This window comes from Pseudophryne corroboree, chromosome 4, assembly GCF_028390025.1.
Source record: "Pseudophryne corroboree isolate aPseCor3 chromosome 4, aPseCor3.hap2, whole genome shotgun sequence".
NCBI lineage: Eukaryota > Metazoa > Chordata > Amphibia > Anura > Myobatrachidae > Pseudophryne > Pseudophryne corroboree.
The window spans coordinates 597,722,244-597,742,920 of NC_086447.1; the positions used below are offsets into that span (position 1 = coordinate 597,722,244).

Here is a 20,677-nt window from a genome sequence, read left to right on the forward strand (position 1 = left end):
TGACAAGCGCACATTTAACCACGCGGGCACAGCGGAGGCCGCGGCTGATGAAATCACCACTCTGACATTCTGCATGTGGAAACTCAGGAACAGCGGGATCCGGTCCTGGAACACTGAGCCAGCCTTAGGAGGCATCTGAAGGGTAAGTAATGGCGTCCAGATACCCGGATCGTGACAAGAGTGTTTCCATCACTTTCCCAACTACTGATGTAAGGCTGACTGGTCGGTAGTTGCTTGCCTCTTCCTTGCTTTTGTGCAGTGGGACTATGGGGGGTCATTCTGACCCATTAGCACACTGCAATTTCTCGCAGCCGTGTGAGTGGGTCTGAACTGTGCATGCACGCGGGAGGCAATGCACAGGCGCATCAGTTGCCGGCAACGGCCGTTGCCACGGAGCGACGGACCTTACGAAGAAGTCGTTCGCAGCTGTGAACCCAAGAAGATTGACAGGCAGAAGGCGGACCTGGGCGGCAACTCACCGTTTTCGAGTAGTGTCCGGAAAAACGCAGGTATGACCAGCCGTTGAAGAGGAGGGTTCCTGACATCAGCTCCAAGCCGGATCATCGCAGCGGGTAAGTCCTGAGCTGTGCAGAGACTGCACAAAATTTTTATTTGTGCAGCTCTCTGCACAAGTGATTGCAGCCCTGCACAGCCCTAACCCCCTCCCCTGTAGGCGGCGATTACCTGGTCGCAGCAGTGCAAAAAATAGCCTGCGTGCAACCAGGTCGGAATTACCCCCTTTGTTTGCTCTTTTTCAGTCCTCTGGATTTACTCCTGTAGCTAGTGACTGGTTAAATAATTTTGTTAATGGTGCTGCCAGCACCCCTTTAAGCTCTTTTAGTATTCTTGGATGTATCCCATCTGGCCCCATTGATTTATCCACTTTCAGCTTTGAGAATTCTGTTAGGACCTTCTCCTCGTAAATGTACCGGTTTAATTTTTCTGAATATTCCTGCTACTTAACTGTGGCCCCTTCCCCTCTTTTTCAGAAGTGAATACTGAGCAAAAACAATTATTAAGATGATCCGCTATTACAATGTCTCTCTCAACAAGACTCCCAGGGCGGGATGAATTAACATTGCAGCGATGTTGATCGCAGATGTACTAACATATGCAATCAACATCACAATGCGGTGACGGAGGTCCCCCGCGATACCTGTGAGGTGGTCTGCGGTGTCTCCATCACCTCCCTGGGCTCTCCTTCTCCTCAGCTGCTGGGAACAAGGCAGCAGGCTGTCCCCGGCGCCTCCTCCTCCCCCCTGCAGCCGGAATGACCTCCGGCTGCATTGCTAGGGGGAGGATGAGTTTACCCAGGGCCGTAACTAGGGGGGGGCTAAGGGGTCACGTGCCCCGGGCGCCGGAAGGAGGGGGGCGCCGAGAACTCTGCCCGACTCCTTCGGCCATCTGCTCCTCCGCAAGCCGATACATCCTAATAATCCAGCATTATCACGGAGGGGAGGTGGTAGCTATTGCATCCTGCAGGGCGCCGGAAGGAGGGGGGCGCCGAGAACTCTGCCCGACTCCTTCGGCCATCTGCTCCTCCGCCCGCCGATACATCCTAATAATCCAGCATTGTCACGGAGGGGAGGTGGTAGCTATTGCATCCTGCAGGGCATATGTTATCATCAGCTGCCTACTCTGGACTATACCAGGTTACCTGCAATCATTCACATACTGACACGCTGACCGCGGCCCACTCACACAACAGTGCTTTGCTGCACTCACGATCGGCAGCACCAACACTTTACACTATCCGGCTACCTGCAATTTCATATTGTCACACTGACAACGGTCAGCACATTTAACAGTGCTCCACTGAACTTACAATCGGCGGCACTAACATCCACACGGGATGTTAGTGCCGCCGATTGTAAGTTCAGTAGAGCACTGTTAAATGTGCTGACCGTTGTCAGTCTGACAATATGAAATTGCAGGTAGCCGGATAGTGTAAAGTGTTGGTGCTGCCGATCGTGAGTGCAGCAAAGCACTGTTGTGTGAGTGGGCCGCGGTCAGCGTGTCAGTATGTGAATGATTGCAGGTAACCTGGTATAGTCCAGAGTAGGCAGCTGATGATAACATATGCCCTGCAGGATGCAATAGCTACCACCTCCCCTCCGTGACAATGCTGGATTTTTAGGATGTATCGGCGCCGGCGGGCGGAGGAGCAGATGGCCAGTAGGCAGCTGATGATAAAAGAAATATGCGCCCTGTCATTACTGGCTGCCTCCATTGGAATCCAAGAACACATATACACAAGATGCATTTACAGCACTACAGGCTTGAAGTGCACATTAGGAGGAGAGCCACAGCTGTGATAGGTAAAGTTGGAAACTGTCTTAAGAATATATGTGAAACATTTTGATAGTGACAGCAGTGACTCCCATCTCTCCCTCACCCCACTCTCCCTATCTCTCCCTCACCCCTCTCTCCCTCATCCCTCTCTCTCTCCCCATCTCTCCCTCAACCCCCTCTCCTATCTCTCTCAGTCTCTTCTCTCCAATCTTTATCTCTCTCTCACCCCTCTCTCTCCCTCTCCTCCATCTCTCTCCCTCACATCTCTGTCTCTCTCTGCTCTCCCATCTCTTTCTCCATCTCTCCCCTGTGGGGCTGCATAATCTAATGAGGGGTACTACTGTGCCGTGTGATGAGAATAAGGTTGCACTACAGCGTGGTGTAGTTTTAATGTTTAAAAAAAAAAAATGTTTCAATTAATGTTTAGTTATTAAAACTTAAAAATTTTAAAAAAAATTTAAATATTTTAATTAATGGTTTTTATTTGTAATTTATATATATATATATATATATATATATATATATAAAAAATTTCAGGAGGGGGGGCGGGGTTGGGGGCGCCAAATTACTGCCTTGCCCCGGGTGCCGAGAATCCTAGTTTCGGCCCTGGTTTACCTTCCGGGTCCAGGCTGTCGGGAGGAAGATATGCTGGGGTGAGGGGTCGGCATCTGCGGCGGGGGTGGGTGGAGGCGGCGGGTTGCGTCGGCCGGCGATAAGAAGCCCATAGGCTTCTATAGGGTATTGCCATCCAAAGATGGCTATAGCCTGGGCGGCGAAAACCTGGCGGCCATGTCTTAGTACATTTGAAAATGGGTGTTTTATCGCATTTTTCCCTTAGTACATCCCGCCCCCAGTCTCTGTCTTTAGTCTTATTATTCTGATTTTTGTTTTTCTCCTTTCGCTTATATACCTAAAAAAATGTTTTGCCGCCTCTATCCACTGACTGGGCCATTTTCTCCTCAGCTTGACCCTTTGCATCTGATTACTTTCTTAGTCTCCTTCTGTCTAACAAGATATATCTCTTTGTCTTCATTATTTTGTGTCTCATTATATTTCCTAAAAGCCATCTTTTTTGCTTTCACAATACTTGCTACTTCTTTCACAAACCACACTTCTTTTCTTTGTGTTTTTCCTAACACTTTTGATACAAAGTTCTATTGCCTTTAATATTGCACTTTTTAATGTGTCCCACCTCTTCTGCACTTCTTCCAAGTTCCTTCACTCTGCCAAAGAATGGCTTACACATTTTCCCATCCCTATAAAATCAGCTTTCATAAAATCTAACACCTTTGTTTTTGTATGGGATGAGTCAGTCTCTGTCTTTATGCTGAACCATATTGCTTGATGATCACTGGATACCAGGTTTTACCCACTTTTATGTCAGATATTCTGTCTCTATTTGTAAGTAGTAAGTCTAATATTGCGTCTTTCTGAGTGGGCTCCCTCACCAATTAGTGGAGGGATGCTCCCTGCAAGGAATTCAAAATGTCAAACCTCCCAGTTTACATCAGGAAAATTAAAGTCTCCCATGATTAATACCTCTCATTTTAATGCCAATTTAGTGATGTCCTGCAATAGGTTCTTGTGCAGTTCCTCTTCCTGACCTGGTGGCCTGTATATCACCCAAATACAAAGAATTTACTTCTCCCCTGTTTTATGGTCACCCAAAGTGCCTCATATTTTTTCTTCAATACTTTGTATTAAGGTAGTAGTAATGCTTTTTTTTTTTTTTTACATACATTGCTATTCCTCCTCTGATTCTTCCCATTCTGTCCTTCCTAAATAAAGTATATCTCGGTATAGCTATGTCACAGTCATGATTTTTATTGCACCATAACCCTGTAATAGCCACAATATCTATATCATCCCATGTCAGTATTGCAATCAGTTCTAGCATTTTATTTCCTAAGCTCCTAGCATTTGCACACATAGCTTTTAGAGTTTTGTTTGAGCGTTTCCTGTTCCTAGCTATGTTCATCTCTCTGCCTAGGTTTATTTGGTTTTGATCTGAATTATCTTCTGTTGCTGTGGATATGCTTCCTATTCCCTTTGTCTGCAGAAACAATACCTCTGGGTTGGGGGAGCAGATTGCATTATTCCAATTTGGATCACTGCCCCCCTCTGCTAGTTTAAATAGTTCTTTGATGAAGCATCCAAACTGTTCAGTTAGTATTCTCGTTCCCCTTGAAGATGGAAGCAGGCCATCACTTTTGTATAAGCTCCTATTTTGCCAGATGGTGCGACTATGGCCTATAAATCCAAATCTCTCCTCATTGCACCATGTTCTTAGCCAAACTTCTCATTGTATAATGTTCTTAGCCTAAGGTCTGAGTCCCGCACAGTCCACACACACTGACAATGTTCATGTAGTGGAGCGATTATTAGTAACTGTGCCTTTTCCCAAAAGTTGTGAAAACACATTGCAGACACTGTACACTTATGGGAATGTTGCAGCCATGGTCAAATGGAGAAATTGAACTTGCCATAGGGCGGGTGCAAGTTTTGATGGTGCTAATGGTGGTGGCATATAAGGACTATTACAGCATGCACAAACGCTAAAAGTGGATGTCTCAAGCAAATGGACAGTCACAGACTGACAACCACTAATTGAAGCTGCTGCATGCACTTTTGCATGCGACTCAGAATCAGGCCATAATATGAAAAATTAAGGAAAAAGTAGCACAATGAAGAAAAAAGTAGCAGGAATAGGGATGTAGTGTATGACGACACATCTGAAACCCCTGAGCAGGAACTGGCAGTGATACCAGCCAGCAGGATGCAGTCAATTTGCCGATGGTTGGGATAACGGCATTCAGGATACCAACTCAAAATCCCAACAGCCGACAATGCCGCCAGCCAGGATCCCGGCACACCAGGGCTATTCCCACTCATGGGTGTACACACCACCCATCGAGTGGGAATAGATCCTGTGGCAAGTACAGCCCGCCACTGAGCCCACAGTGTGGCGAGCAAAGCAAGCCCGCAAGGGGACTATAATCGTTCGCCCCTCTGCCGGCATTCTGGCGGGCGGGATGCCGCTTTCATGGATATGGACAACCAGCATCCCGTCCACCGGTAATACATACCGAACCCCAGCTAGTGCATGGCCCTTCCAGCAGAGAGAGGACCAGGCTGTCCAGTTTGTGCTATGTTTTATGTTGAAAAAGGTGATCACAATAAAGAAACCAAGCAAGCAAGTATTCTGAGCCCAGTGGCGGATCCAGGGGGGGGGGCACTCGGGCCCGTGCCCCCCCTGTCATTTGTGGCTTCCCCCCCGTCCCCCGTCCCCCCCCTGCGGCGTCGGCGCCGCACAGGGAGATGACGGGCGCCCGCTGAGATTGTGTTACCAGCGGGCGCCCGTCTCCCTGCACAACGGTAGCCGGAAGTAGGAGCTCAGTACTGAGCTCCGGCTTCTGGCGCTGTCACTGCGCCGTGCGCTATGGGAGAGACGTCAGTCATGACGTCTCTCTCATAGTACTGAGGAGAGGACGCCAGCCAGAAGGAGGACTGCAGCGGCGCGGGAACGGGTCTCGGTAAGTATTATGTTTTTTCCTTCCTTAATGCAGCGGGGGCATCTCCTGGGGGAAACTACGGGGGGACATTACTACTGGGGGGGGGCACCAACAAGGGGCATTACTACTGGGGGGGGCATCAACAAGGGGCATTACTACTGAGGGGGGGCATTACTACTGGGGGCATTATAACTGGGGGCATCACTACTGGGGGGGCAGCTACTGGGGGCATTATTACTGGGGGGGGCAGCTACTGGGGGCATTATTACTGGGGGGCACCTACAGGGGGCATTACTACTTGGGGGCTAAACTACAGGGGCATTACTACTTGGGGGCTAAACTACAGGGGGAGCCAAACTACTGGGGGCATAACTACAGGGGCCAAACTATTGGGGGCATTACTACTTGGGGGCTAAACTACAGGGGCATTACTACTTGGGGGCTAAACTACAGGGGGAGCCAAACTACTGGGGGCATAACTACAGGGGCCAAACTATTGGGGGCATTACTACTTGGGGGCTAAACTTCAGGGGCATTACTACTTGGGGGCTAAACTACAGGGGGAGCCAAACTACTGGGGGCATAACTGCAGGGGCCAAACTATTGGGGGCATTACTACTGGAGGCTAAACTATAAGGGGGGCATAACTACAGGGGCTAAACTGCAATGGGGCAAACTACAGGGGGGCATTACTACTGGTGGCTAAACTATAAGGGGGGCATAACTACAGGGGCTAAACTACAATGGGGCAAACTATAGGGGGGCATTACTACTGGTGGCTAAACTACTGGGGTCATAACTGCAGGGGCATTACCACTGGGGGCATAATGACTGGGGGCATTACTACAGGCAACATTACTACTGGGGGCAATACGGGCATTGCATAAGGGACACCACTACTATGGGGTCTATATAAGGGGCACTACCAGTACAGTGGACATTGCATAATGAGCGCTACAACTGTGGGCATTGTATAAGAAGCACCACCTCACATGCACCGAAGCCGCACGCAAATGTACTTGCCCCTTCCATGGTGCCCCCCCTATCATTTTCTTCTGGATCCGCCCCTATCTGAGCCAGATGCAAACTGATAGCATAAAATGCATGCAGTATGAGCACTCTCTCCTGCCAGAGGCACCTCTTTTATTCTGCAAGTTTCCAACAAGACTCTTCCAGTGCGATTGAATTCTGCTGATGGAGACCAGAGCTGACGTCAGACACCCTTGGACATGCCTGCTTTTTTCTGGACACTCCCAGTAAACGGTCAGTTGGCACCCACAATGGCCTCTTCCTGTCAATCACCTTGCATACGCCCATGCAAATGAATCCTTCGCACCATCCCGTTTTGTTTCTGTGCATGGTAAATATTGGCTTCTTTATTTTTACAGTACAATTAAGATTTCAGTTTGAAGTTCAACACACCCCACCCAAATCTAACTCTCTCTGCACATGTTCTACCTGCCCCACATCACATGCAGCCGCTGCGACGCAAAACATTGGGGCCCGGCGACTGCCTTTCCAGCTAGGCTGCGGAGGCAGGGGGCAACCCTTAAGATGCAAGCGCATTGCCGCTAGTCTCACGGAACGATTTGTGAATATTAGATTTACTATAACAACTCTATTATGTTTCTTTTCACTCTCATCCTTATTAGTTGGTGAACTATAAAAACAACTCAGTAATGTTATTGGGATAATTTTCCATTTATTTCACAACACAACATTTTTGCAATTATAAAACTGAAACTATTATTATTTTACTTGATCTTTACTTAAGATTAAGGGGAAGATTTATCAAAATTTCTAGTGTGGAGGGGAGAAGTTTCTCATAGCAACCAAGGTTTTATACAATTCCCCCTAATGAGTATATATAGAATTAATTACTGTTCTCAGGTTTTTATTGTTTGTTTCACTACGCCTTGCTGGCAGATATTACTTTTTTCTGGTGTGATTTATCAAACAGATGGAGACTGGCAATGTGATACAACCAGCCTCCTTTGTGATACAATTTCCTCTCTCGCTCTCAGTCAAATACTGCAGCAATAGTTTTCTCTTCGTCTCTGTTCTGTAATCTATAAGGAACATGCACTGTGGGCCTAATTCAGATGTGGTTCTTTTTGCTACTGCTATTGCTATCCTTTGCTGTACGCAAATGCGATTATATGCTAATATGGGCTGAAGGTAACCTGAGCATATGGTCGCTTACTGCTTTCGCATCATTTCCTTACAACGGCGTACAGTATAATTGCTGGTACCATCATTGCAAATCGGTTCTTGTCAGTGCAATCACTCCTCACCCCCTTCCAGCCAGAGGAGACTGCTGCGCTCAGCGGCAGCATCCTCTCTGGACCTACTGCAGCCCAGCACACAGCAACATGTGCTGGAGAAAGAGGCTGCAGTTGGCGGCTGACATGTAAGGGAGAAGGGGGGTAAATGGACCTGGGCCGCCGCCGGGTCGCTCCAAGACGCTCGGGCCTGGGTAATTATTACCCTCTCCCCCACACACTCACAGAACCACTGGTTGCTGTGTCTGAGTGCCTCTCTGACGTGCAGGCTGAGCCGCTCTCCAGGCTTTCCAGTAGCAAATAAGATTGTAAACTGCTAATTTATGCATGGCCAGAAAACACCATCTGAACTGCAATGACACGCCTGCATTTACCCCATCACTCCGCGTCACCACCCCCAAACACTGTGCGCCTGTCAATCACTTTGCAATTAATTTCTCGGGGCGACCATAATCTAATTTCACTGCTGCGCATGCGCACTGCAGTCCATTACTGTATGTCACATTGTAAGGCTGCGAGTACATATTATGCAACACAGTATCCCCAATTCATATTATAACATAATGTCCCAAGTTCATATTCTGTCACATTACAATGTCCTCAGTTTATATTACAGTATGCCACATTACAATGCCCCCAGTTTATATTATGCCACATTACAATGTCCCCAGTTCATATTATGTCACACTGTAGTGCCTCTACTTCGTATTGTGCCACATTACAGTGTCAGTGCCACAGTTCACACTTTTAACATAAGTCCCTCCAGTTCATTTTATACACCATTACAATGCACAGGTCCAGGAGCATACCTAGATATATTTTGAACATGGTTGAAACATGTATATAACATTTGTAACTTTGACAGGAAAGGTGGGCTTCTCTCAGCCATGGGCCCCATAGCAGCTGCACTCCCTGCACCTATGGTAGCTATGCCCTTGCCTTTATGTAAGTGTGATGTGGATAGAGATATATAGGGGGTAATCCAATTGAGAGTGAGATTTATCAAGGTAAAAAACCTAGCTTATCTCTCACCCAATTTTGGATTACCATGGGTATGTGTGCTCCCAATACACGCAGTATCCAATAAATAATAAAAATTTACTCACCGGTATTTCTATTTCTCATAGTCCGTAGTGGATGCTGGGAATTCCGTAAGGACCATGGGGAATAGACGGGCTCCGCAGGAGACTGGGCACTCTAAAAGAAAGATTAGGTACTATCTGGTGTGCACTGGCTCCTCCCTCTATGCCCCTCCTCCAGACCTCAGTTAAGGAAACTGTGCCCGGAAGAGCTGACACAACAAGGAAAGGATTTGGAATCCAGGGTAAGACTCATACCAGCCACACCAATCACACCGTACAACTCGTGATAACCATACCCAGTTAACAGTATGAACAACAACTGAGCCTCAGTAACAGATGGCTCATAACAATAACCCTTTAGTTAAGCAATAACTATATACATGTATTGCAGAGAGTCCGCACTTGGGACGTGCGCCCAGCATCCACTACGGACTACGAGAAATAGAATTACCGGTGAGTAAATTCTTATTTTCTCTGACGTCCTAGTGGATGCTGGGAACTCCGTAAGGACCATGGGGATTATACAAAAGCTCCCAAACGGGCGGGAGAGTGCGGATGACTCTGCAGCACCGAATGAGCAAAGGCAAGGTCCTCCTCAGCCAGGGTATCAAACTTGTAGAACTTAGCAAATGTGTTTGAACCCGACCAAGTAGCAGCTCGGCAAAGCTGTAAAGCCGAGACCCCTCGGGCAGCCGCCCAAGAAGAGCCCACCTTCCTTGTGGAATGGGCTTTCACTGATTTAGGATGCGGCAATCCTGCCGCAGAATGAGCTTGCTGAATCGTGTTACAGATCCAGCGCGCAATAGTTTGCTTTGAAGCAGGAGCACCCAGCTTGTTGGGTGCATGCAGGATAAACAGCGAGTCAGTTTTCCTGACTCCAGCCGTCCTGGCTACACAGATTTTCAAAGCCCTGACTACATCTAGTAACTTGGAGTCCTCCAAGTCCCGAGTAGCCGCAGGCACCACAATAGGTTGGTTCAAATGAAACGCTGATACCACCTTAGGGAGAAATTGGGGACAGGTCCTCAATTCTGCCCTGTCCATATGGAAGATCAGATAAGGGCTTTTACAAGACAAAGCCGCCAATTCTGACACACGCCTAGCCGAAGCTAAGGCCAATAGCATGACCACTTTCCACGTGAGATATTTTAGCTCCACGGTCTTAAGTGGCTCAAACCAGTGGGATTTCAGGAAACCCAACACAACGTTAAGATCCCAAGGTGCCACTGGAGGCACAAAGGGGGCTGAATATGCAGCACTCCCTTAACAAACGTCTGAACTTCAGGCAGTGAAGCCAGTTCTTTTTGAAAGAAAATAGATAGGGTCGAAATCTGGACCTTTATGGATCCTAATTGTAGGCCCATAGTCACTCCTGACTGTAGGAAGTGCAGGAATCGACCCAGCTGGAATTCCTCTGTAGGGGCCTTCCTGGCCTCACACCAAGCAACATATTTTCGCCATATACGGTGATAATGTTGTGCTGTCACGTCTTTCCTAGCCTTTATCAGCGTAGGAATCACTTCATCTGGAATGCCCTTTTCCGTTAGGATCCGGCGTTCAACCGCCATGTCGTCAAACGCAGCCGCGGTAAGTCTTGGAACAGACAGGGCCCCTGCTGTAACAGGTCCTGTCTGAGAGGTAGAGGCCATGGTTCCTCTGAGATCATTTCTTGTAGTTCTGGGTACCAAGTTCTCCGTGGCCAATCCGGAACGATGAGAATAATTCTTACTCCTCTCTTTCTTACTATCCTCAGTACCTTGGGTATGAGAGGAAGAGGAGGGAACACATAAACCGACTGGTACACCCACGGTGTCACTAGTGCGTCCACAGCTATCGCCTGAGGGTTCCTTGACCTGGCGCAATATTTTTTTAGCTTTTTGTTGAGGCGGGACGCCATCATGTCCACCTGTGGCCGTTCCCAACAGTTTACAATCTGCGTGAAGACTTCTGGATGAAGTCCCCACTCTCCCGGGTGTAGGTCGTGCCTGCTGAGGAAGTCTGCTTCCCAGTTGTCCACTCCCGGAATGAACACTGCTGACAGTGCTAGCACGTGATTTTCCGCCCATCGGAGAATCCTTGTGGCTTCTGCCATCGCCATCCTGCTTCTTGTGCCGCCCTGTCGGTTTACATGGGCGACCGCCGTGATGTTGTCTGATTGAATCAGCACTGGTTGGTTCTGAAGCAGGGGCTCTACTTGCCTCAGGGCGTTGTAAATGGCCCTTAGTTCCAGTATATTTATGTGTAGTGAAGTCTCCTGACTTGACCACAGTCCCTGGAAGTTCCTTCCCTGAGTGACTGCCCCCCATCCTCGGAGGCTTGCGTCTGTGGTCACCAGGACCCAGTCCTGTATGCCGAATCTGCGGCCCTCGAGAAGATGAGCACTCTGCAGCCACCACAGCAGAGACACCCTGAAGATGCGATCCGGACCATTTGCCTAACAGATCCCACTGAAAGATCCTTGCATGGAACCTGCCGAAGGGAATTGCTTCGTAAGAAGCCACCATCTTTCCCAGGACTCGCGTGCAGTGATGCACCGACACCTGTTTTGGATTCAGGAGGTCCCTGACCAGAGATGACAATTCCTGGGCCTTCTCCACCGGGAGAAACACCTTCTTCTGTTCTGTGTCCAGAATCATGCCCAGGAAGAGCAGACGCGTCGCAGGAATCAGCTGCGACTTTGGGATATTCAGAATCCAGCCGTGCTGTAGCAACACTTCCCGAGAAAGTGCTATGCTGACTAACAACTGCTCTCTGGACCTCGCCTTTATAAGGAGATCGTCCAAGTACGGGATAATTATAACTCCCTTCTTCCGAAGGAGTATCATCATTTCGGCCATTACCTTGGTAAATACTCTCGGTGCCGTGGACAGACCAAACGGCAATGTCTGGAATTGGTAATGACAATCCTGTACCACAAACCTGAGGTACTCCTGGTGAGGTGGGTAAACGGGGACATGCAAGTAAGCATCCTTGATGTCCAGCGACACCATAAAATCCCCCTCTTCCAGGCTTGCAATAACCGCCCTGAGCGATTCCATTTTGAACTTGAACTTCCTTATATAAGTGTTCAAGGATTTTAAATTTAGAATGGGTCTCACCGAACCGTCTGTTTCGGTACCACAAACATTGTGGAATAGTAACCCCGTCCCTGTTGAAGGAGGGGAACCTTGATTATCACCTGCTGGAGGTACAGCTTGTGAATTGCCGCCAGTACTACCTCCCTCTCCCTGGGAGCAGCTGGCAAGGCTGATTTGAGGTAACGGCGAGGGGGAGTCGCCTCGAACTCCAGCTTGTATCCCTGAGATACAATTTGAACAGCCCAGAGATCCACTTGTGAGCGAACCCACTGGTTGCTGAAGTTTCGGAGACGCGCCCCCACCGCACCCAGCTCCGCCGGTGGAGCCCCAGCATCATGCGGTGGACTTAGAGGAAGCGGGGGAGGATTTTTGTTCCTGGGAACTGGCTGCCTGGTGCAGCTTCTTTCCTCTACCCTTGCCTCTGGCCAGAAAGGATGCACCTCTGATCCGCTTGCCTTTCTGAGGCCGAAAGGACTGTACATGATAATACGGTGCTTTCTTAGGCTGTGAGGGAACCTGAGGTAAAAAAGTTGACTTCCCGGCTGTTGCCGTGGATACGAGGTCCGAGAGACCGTCCCCAAACAATTCCTCACCCTTATAAGGCAAAACCTCCATGTGTCTTTTAGAATCAGCATCACCTGTCCACTGCCGAGTCCATAATACTCTCCTGGCAGAAATGGACATTGCATTAATTCTAGATGCCAGCAGGCAAATGTCCCTCTGTGCATCCCGCATATATAAGACGACGTCTTTTATATGTTCTATGGTTAGCAAAATAGTATCCCTGTCGAGGGAATCAATGTTGTCTGACAGGGTATCAGACCATGCGGCTGCAGCACTACACATCCATGCTGAAGCAATAGCAGGTCTCAGTATAGTACCTGAGTGTGTATACACAGACTTCAGGATAGCTTCCGGCTTTCTATTCGCAGGCTCCTTTAAGGCGGCCGTATCCTGAGACGGCAGTGCCACCTTTTTTGATAAGCGTGTGAGCGCTTTGTCCACCCTAGGGGATGTTTCCCAACGTAACCTATCCGTTGGCGGGAAAGGATACGCCATCAGTAACCTCTTAGAAATCACTAGTTTCTTATCGGGGGAACTCCACGCTTCCTCACACAATTCATTTAATTCATTGGATGGGGGAAAAGTCACTGGCTGCTTTTTCTCCCCAAACATAATACCCTTCTTGGTAGTAACCGGGTTAATATCAGAAATGTGCAATACATTTTTCAGTGCAGTAATCATGCATCGGATGGCTTTAGTAGACTGTGCATTTGTCTCATCCTCATCTACACTGGAGTCAGACTCTGTGTCGACATCTGTGTCTACCATCTGAGCTAGCGGGCGTTTATGAGCCCCTGATGGCCTCTGAGACGCCTGGGCAGGCGCGGGTTGAGATCCCGGCTGTCCCAAGGCTGCTGCGTCATCGAACCTTTTATGTAAGGAGTTGACACTGTCAGTTAAGACCTTCCACATATCCATCCAATCCGGTGTCGGCCCCGTCCGGGGCGACACCACACTTATCTGCCCTTGCTCCGCCTCCACGTAACCCTCCTCATCAAACATGTCGACACAGCCGTACCGACACACCGCACACACACAGGGAATGCTCTGACTGAGGACAGGACCCCACAAAGTCCTTTGGGGAGACAGAGAGAGAGTATGCCAGTACACACCACAGCGCTATATACCACAGGGATTTTCACTATAATGAGTGATTTTTCCCAATAGCTGCTGAATATATATTATTTGCGCCTAAATTTATGTGCCCCCCCTCTCTTTTTTACCCTTCTTGTATCAGGAATACTGCAGGGGAGAGCCTGGGGAGCTGCTTCCAGCGGAACTGTGAAGGAAAAATGGCGCTGATGTGCTGAGGAAGAAGGCCCCGCCCCCTCAGCGGCGGGCTTCTCCCTGCAGTTTCTGACTGAAAAATGGCGGGGGTTTTACACATATACAGTCACAGACTGTATTATGTGTATTTTTATGCCAAAAGGTATTTTATTGCTGCCCAGGGCGCCCCCCCCCCCCTCCCCCCCAGCACCCTGCACCCTACAGTGACCGGAGTGTGTGGTGTGCAGTGGGAGCAATGGCGCACAGCTGCAGTGCTGTGCGCTACCTTAATGAAGACCGGAGTCTTCTGCCGCCGATTTCATCTCCTTCTCTTCTGTCTTCTGGCTCTGCAAGGGGGACGGCGGCGCGGCTCCGGGAACGGACGATCGAGGTCAGGCCCTGTGTTCGAACCCTCTGGAGCTAATGGTGTCCAGTAGCCTAAGACGCACAAGCTAGCTGCACGCAGGTAGGTTTGCTTCTCTCCCCTCAGTCCCACGTAGCAGTGAGTCTGTTGCCAGCAGATCTCACTGAAAATAAAAAACCTAACAAATACTTTCTTTTCTAGCAAGCTCAGGAGAGCCCACTAGGTGCATCCAGCTCTGGCCGGGCACAGATTCTAACTGAGGTCTGGAGGAGGGGCATAGAGGGAGGAGCCAGTGCACACCAGATAGTACCTAATCTTTCTTTTAGAGTGCCCAGTCTCCTGCAGAGCCCGTCTATTCCCCATGGTCCTTACGGAGTTCCCAGCATCCACTAGGACGTCAGAGAAAAAATGGTTTTCAGCACTGAAAATCCTGTGGTGTGTGAAAACAAACAAACAAACAAACAAACAAACATTCACCTATCTGGTGGTCTCCTGAGCTCCCTGTGGTTTCCACTGGGGAGGGGGCTGCTGAGAGTCTCTGAGGGCTGTTGGAAGGCGCAAGGGCTGCTGGGAGATGTAGTTCTCCCAGCAGCTGTCTCTAGGGGGATTACACTGCGAAAGGTGTGTCTGTGGGGGGGGGGGGGGCTGTCACAACAAACCGGGGGTCACTCACACACATATACACACTCATGCACACTTACACACACTTGCACACACTCACAGAAACTACACACACACTACACGAGCATTGCTGCTATAGAGGACCGGCTCCCAGGGATGTGCAGTCAGGATATGCATACTGTCATACTCCCTGTCAAACTCCTGAGATTTTATAGAAAAATGATTACTATAATACAAAATAGATATTTATAACATAAACATCTTCTTTGTTTATTGTAAATCTTTTTATAGCTAACGCTCATCAGCTTTGTGGAGATAACTGGATCTGCAGGGAGACGAGAGATGAGGCAGCAACTGCTCTGTCTCGGGTCTACAGTCAGAGCTGGTAGCGGGGCTACACCAAGGGCAGTAAAGCTGCAGAGAAAGGGAGCTAATAGAGGCATGCCTCTGAGTGTGGGGTGTGTCTTCTGCACTGATGGACACTTGGATGTTTCATGTGACAGGGAAAGTAATTGTAGTCGGAGTTCAGTCAGCAGCAGCAACAGAAGACACAGGGATGCAGGTAGGAGACTCAGTGGACACTGTAGCATAGTGTAGTGAGGGGAGAGTTACAGTGAGTAGGGGGTGAGGGATATGGGTCGTTGGGTAGACACAACTTAGGTCGACAATCATTAGGTAGACATGTAGACAGGTCAAAAGGTCGACATGAGTTTTTTTTTACTGTTTTTGGTGTGATTTTTTTTTCGGAAAGTGATGGGGAACCCCAATTAGTGCATCGTGTCCACACAGAGCAAGACCCAGTGAGTTTTCCTAAAAATAAAGATTTCAGGAAAAATCAGATTTGCTTTTTTTCTACAGGTCCCATGCAAAAATTAGAGTGCAATAAAGCACAAATTCATTATTTTACCTCAAAAGCTGTGAGTAGACCGTGATTAAGCGCCTATACACTGAACTCCTCTGCCGAGGTAATTACCCCAGAATTGTCTTACTATAAACAGATGTGCCCATCATCACCTTGAAAACGAGTTGTGGCAAACACAACCCATTTGCTGCTATTAGTGTGGGCGCAAATAGTGTGCCCGTGAATGCCCGTCTATATAGGAAGGCATGGTGTGTATTTACGCTGCGACTGGTCGTAGCAAGCTGTGTGTAATTGCTGCCACATGAGGGGGGGGGGGGTGGGTAGGTTGTCAGACAGAGCAGGTTGGGACGGAGCAGTGGGCAGACTGAGGAGACCCGTCATCTGACAGGGCCCTTTATTAAGTAACTAATATCTACATTCAAATGTGTTTGAAATTACAGAAGCTGCACCATGGTTAATGTTATAATATTAATAAGCATTGTGAAATATGAATGAACTATATAAATACCATGCTACATTTATATGCAACATGTACAAATGTAGTAACAGTTGTGAATATGGAACATAAATTGATATTTAAAAAAAAAACAGCTCTAGAAAAAAAGAAACCTAAAGTAGAATAATGTTGTTGTTCAGTACACTTGGTTATTTCCCCGTACTTATATATAGCTGCATGTTGCTGTGCAGCAGCAGAGTGAATAAACAAATCAATATTCATTTAGTGCATCCTTTATTTTCTACTATGATGCTGTTGTTCAGCATTATATAATTGTTGCACCTGACACAAGCTATCTGTCCATGACAAGAAAATGGTTATAATTGAGCAGAATAGAAAATAAAAACCTTTACATCCAGATAGTCATTCTTAATATAATAATTTCTGAAAATAGAGCATATGTAATAATTATACAATATGTGTGTGTAAATTTATAATGTATGTAAACTCATATACACAATTCACAGGTCAGAGCAGTCTGTTTCCTTGCAGAAAGTCAACATATGAATTTATAAACGTTTACTAGAGAGCATCAACCAATTTACAAGCTAATAATATGCAGATAATACATTTTCTTGGCTTGACTGTTCCTTGAATTGGCTGTTCTACCTACTTGATGAACATTTGCAGCTGTGAAATTGTGTACTTACAATACTGTACATTTAGTACATTAACTCCAGCTATTTTCACTTTACCTGTAGAATACGCATTAAAAAAAATATAGTACTTTAAATGATTGATCATCAGAAATGAAGGAAGTTTATGCAAATTCCTTTTTTTTTTTTTAGGAAGGTCATATTTGAGAATTGGATTGAAACTATCGGTTCCAAATAAAAATCAAGCTGAATCAAATCGATATTGGCATAGTACATTTTGCATATTTTTGTTATGTTGGCTTCATTTTGTGTCTTTTTTGCATAATTTACTTTGTCTATTGATCATAATCAAGGGCTATTTGCCAAACATGCTATTTACGTTGTTCACACTCACATGCAACAGATAATGGAATAAATACAACTATTACCTTTATGTGCTATTTAAAGCAACAAAACTATGTTCACAAACATTATGTAACTAAATGCTGTCAATAGATTTCATTTAATATAATACAAGAAGCAACAAATAAATGTAAATATTTAATTTCCATTTTCATTTCAACAGATTATTTAATAAATACAATTATTAGCCTTTGTACTAAATAAAGCAACAAAACTATGTTCCCAACCATGTGACTAATACAATTTAATATAATACTAGAAGCACCATATAAATATAACAATGGAATTTCCTTTTTAATTTCAAACACTTTACGGTATAGGTATTAAAGTCAATTCATTTGCTAGGATGTGAAACTTCTGAATTAAGTGCTAAAGGTAAAACATTGAATCTGTACACTTCAGTACCACTTCTCTGTCATAAAGCACTTACCTCGTATCTACTAAAGCTGGCGGTCTTTGGTCTGGTTTTCTTGTGCAAATATACAGAGAAGAATCTCCTAACTGTGAACTTCCTCACGCTCTGTTCCATCCTCCAATATGATGTGACAAGCAGATGAGCTTTTAGCTAATCAGTATATATTTAGATCTACACAAATGATAAGCCAATAAGGTATGTCCATGTACAGTACTTCTTTCAAGAGCTTTGTTAGAATCAGCATTAAGTAAATTATATAAGAGCCCTAACGTGCTGTGACTGTATTTATTCTATCTCATCTTATCCTTCTTCTGTTCTTGTAAATCACTATTGCAAGCTGAACTCTATTTGTGCTCTCTCTCTCCTTTGCTAGGAGCTTTGTATCCAATCAGGCTCTGCTGTCTTCACATGCAGCACACAAATTCCAAGGTTCTCACACTGCAGGTTGCAAATAAATGTTACATAAATCTTACAAGAGAATTCAACCTTTTATTTAAAAAAATGGCTACAGTACAACTTCATGTTTTTTTTTTTCCATTTGTACATTACATTTATTAAAGTTCAGTATTTCATACTTATTTGTAAGACTGCATTAGAAATGCAAAGTAACTCACAGAAGCAGTAGCGGATTTACCACAAGATAACCAAAGTGATTGCTTAGGGCCCTGCTGGTCACAAGGGACCCACTGAAAAGGCTGCATAAAAGGCATTTCCGGCAGACCGCTGTATAAAAGGAATTTCCGGAAGCTCCTCCGACACTGTCCAAGAGCCAAGCTGGCTAAATACTCCCGGCAGGTTGACAGTGATTAGACAGCTGTTGGGTGCTGGCTCCAGCGCACGCCTGTGTCTCCAGTCCTGCAGTATTGTGCGTGTGACCCATAATGACACATTTGTGTGATGTCAGATGCGCACAAAGGAGCCAGGACGTACACAGAGAAAAACATGAGGTCTTCCAGTGCACTTTATCACAGTATTTTTTTGTACAGTGGCAGATATTACCTATGGGCTACAGGATTGTGTGACTGCACTGGCTCAGTGGCTTTACTGTGACTCTCACTATAGGAAGCCCAACCAGCCAGTCACCCGCAGGACAAGCCAGGCTGCAATTAGTAGACAGCTGGTTTCCTGTTGGAAGCCATTCCCTGCCTGGATGTTAGCCCAATCCGGCTTCTATGGGCTGCAGAAGTGTTTGTCCATGTGCACTTAAGCTACCACTTGTGCTCATGTGCCAGGGTTGCCCCCCTACCTAATAAAGGTAGGTGCTACTACTGATTTTGTACTACTTCAAATTCCAATCAGACGGGGGTGGAGAGGTGGACACTGTTATTTGAAGTACAGTGTATAACATCCATCAGCTACAATCATGGCACACACTGACTAGTGATATATTAATATGCTATTAAACTCTATTGTAAGTACTACCATGCAGGGATGGATCCAGAACAAAATGACAGGGGGGGGGGGGCACCATGACAGGAAATGAGTGGGGTCCTTTTAAAGTGGGTCTGGCCTCGCAACAAAGGATGTGGCCTCAAAGAAAATGCTGTGTACATGAGACAGTGGGTGATGCCACGGAATGGGAGATGTGGAGGCTGTGGGTGACATAGAGGAAGATGGGGAGAGATAGTGGGAGATGAAGAGGCAGTGTGTGACAGGGAGAGGCAGTGGGTGACAGGGAGAGGCAGTGGATTATGCCAGGGAGAGTGAGAGGGTGACAGGGAGGTGGTGACGGGAGAGGTAGTAAGTGACAGGGAGGAGGTGATGCCTTGGGGAGGCAGAGGGTGACAGGAGAGAGAGGGAGATGGGGAGGTAGTGATGCAGGGGTGAGTGGGTGACAGCAAGAGATAGTTAGAAACAGAGGCAGTGGGTAACAGGGAGAGGGTAACAGCGAGAGGCAGTGGTTGATACCAGAAAGAGGCAATGGGTGATGCCAGGGAGAGGGTGAGATGATGGAGTGACAGTGAGAGGCAGAGGGTGCATCCAGCTAGAGAGCAAAAGGCAGTTGGTGACAGGGAGAGGGTGATAGGAGAGAGAAGTGATGAGGACATAAAGGTGTCTATTCACTAAGAAAACAAAAACAGAATTGCTACTTATCACTATACATTGCATCGCTTCGATGCAATGTATAGCTGTAATAAGTAGCAATTCATGTATACTCACCCTTCCGATGATGCGCTGCGGTGTTTGGGGATCCTGCGGTGAGGTCATCTCCAGCGGTCCCTCCCTGCGATGCGCGGAGTCCGACGGTGCGTACCTTTGCGCATGCGCAGCTTGTTGACCTCCCGACAGGCCGCAGTGGCTGCTGGGAGGTTGGGGGGGAGAGCAGAGAGCAGGGAAGCATTGAGCTTCCCTGCCATCTCCACACTGCAGTTCAGGTTACGCCATCCTGAGATGGCAAACCTGAACCCCAGCGGCACCTATATGAATCGCACTCACCATACAAAGGTATGGTGATGCTATTCAGGCACAGAGCGGGGGTGCCGCTGTAACCCGCTCTGTGAATTGCACTAGGCAGAGAAAAGCCCTGTTTAATGCAAAACAGGGCTTGTCTCTGCTACATGAATAGACCCCATAGTGGGAGATGGAAAGGCAGTAGGTGACAGAGAAAGGGTTAACAGGGAGAGTCAGTGGGATATATGGTACACTGGTTTGGATGGGAAGGGGGCATTGATATAGTGGTAGGAGGGGGAACACTAGTCCGTAGAAGGGGGTACACTGGGCTCAGTGAGCAGGCACTGTAACAAGACTGGCTGGGGGGTTCTTGCTGATAGACAGTGAGATGAAGGCAGGGGGCTGGTTGGGGGAGGGAAGAGAGAAGCCACTGGGCAGGCAGGGTGGTAGACACT

At 47.2% G+C, this 20,677-nt stretch overlaps 1 protein-coding gene across 1 annotated transcript in view; it reads right to left on the minus strand.

Moving 5' to 3' along the window:
• The window catches only part of RPS6KA2 (ribosomal protein S6 kinase A2), a 349,845-nt gene extending 331,703 nt beyond the window's left edge, over positions 1-18,142 (minus strand). The window contains exon 1 of the mRNA XM_063917551.1: positions 17,847-18,142. Coding sequence (XP_063773621.1) covers positions 17,847-17,945 — 99 coding nt within the window. The 5' untranslated portion in view covers positions 17,946-18,142. The remainder of the gene's footprint in view (positions 1-17,846) is intronic.
• Positions 18,143-20,677: the final 2,535 nt, after the last annotated feature.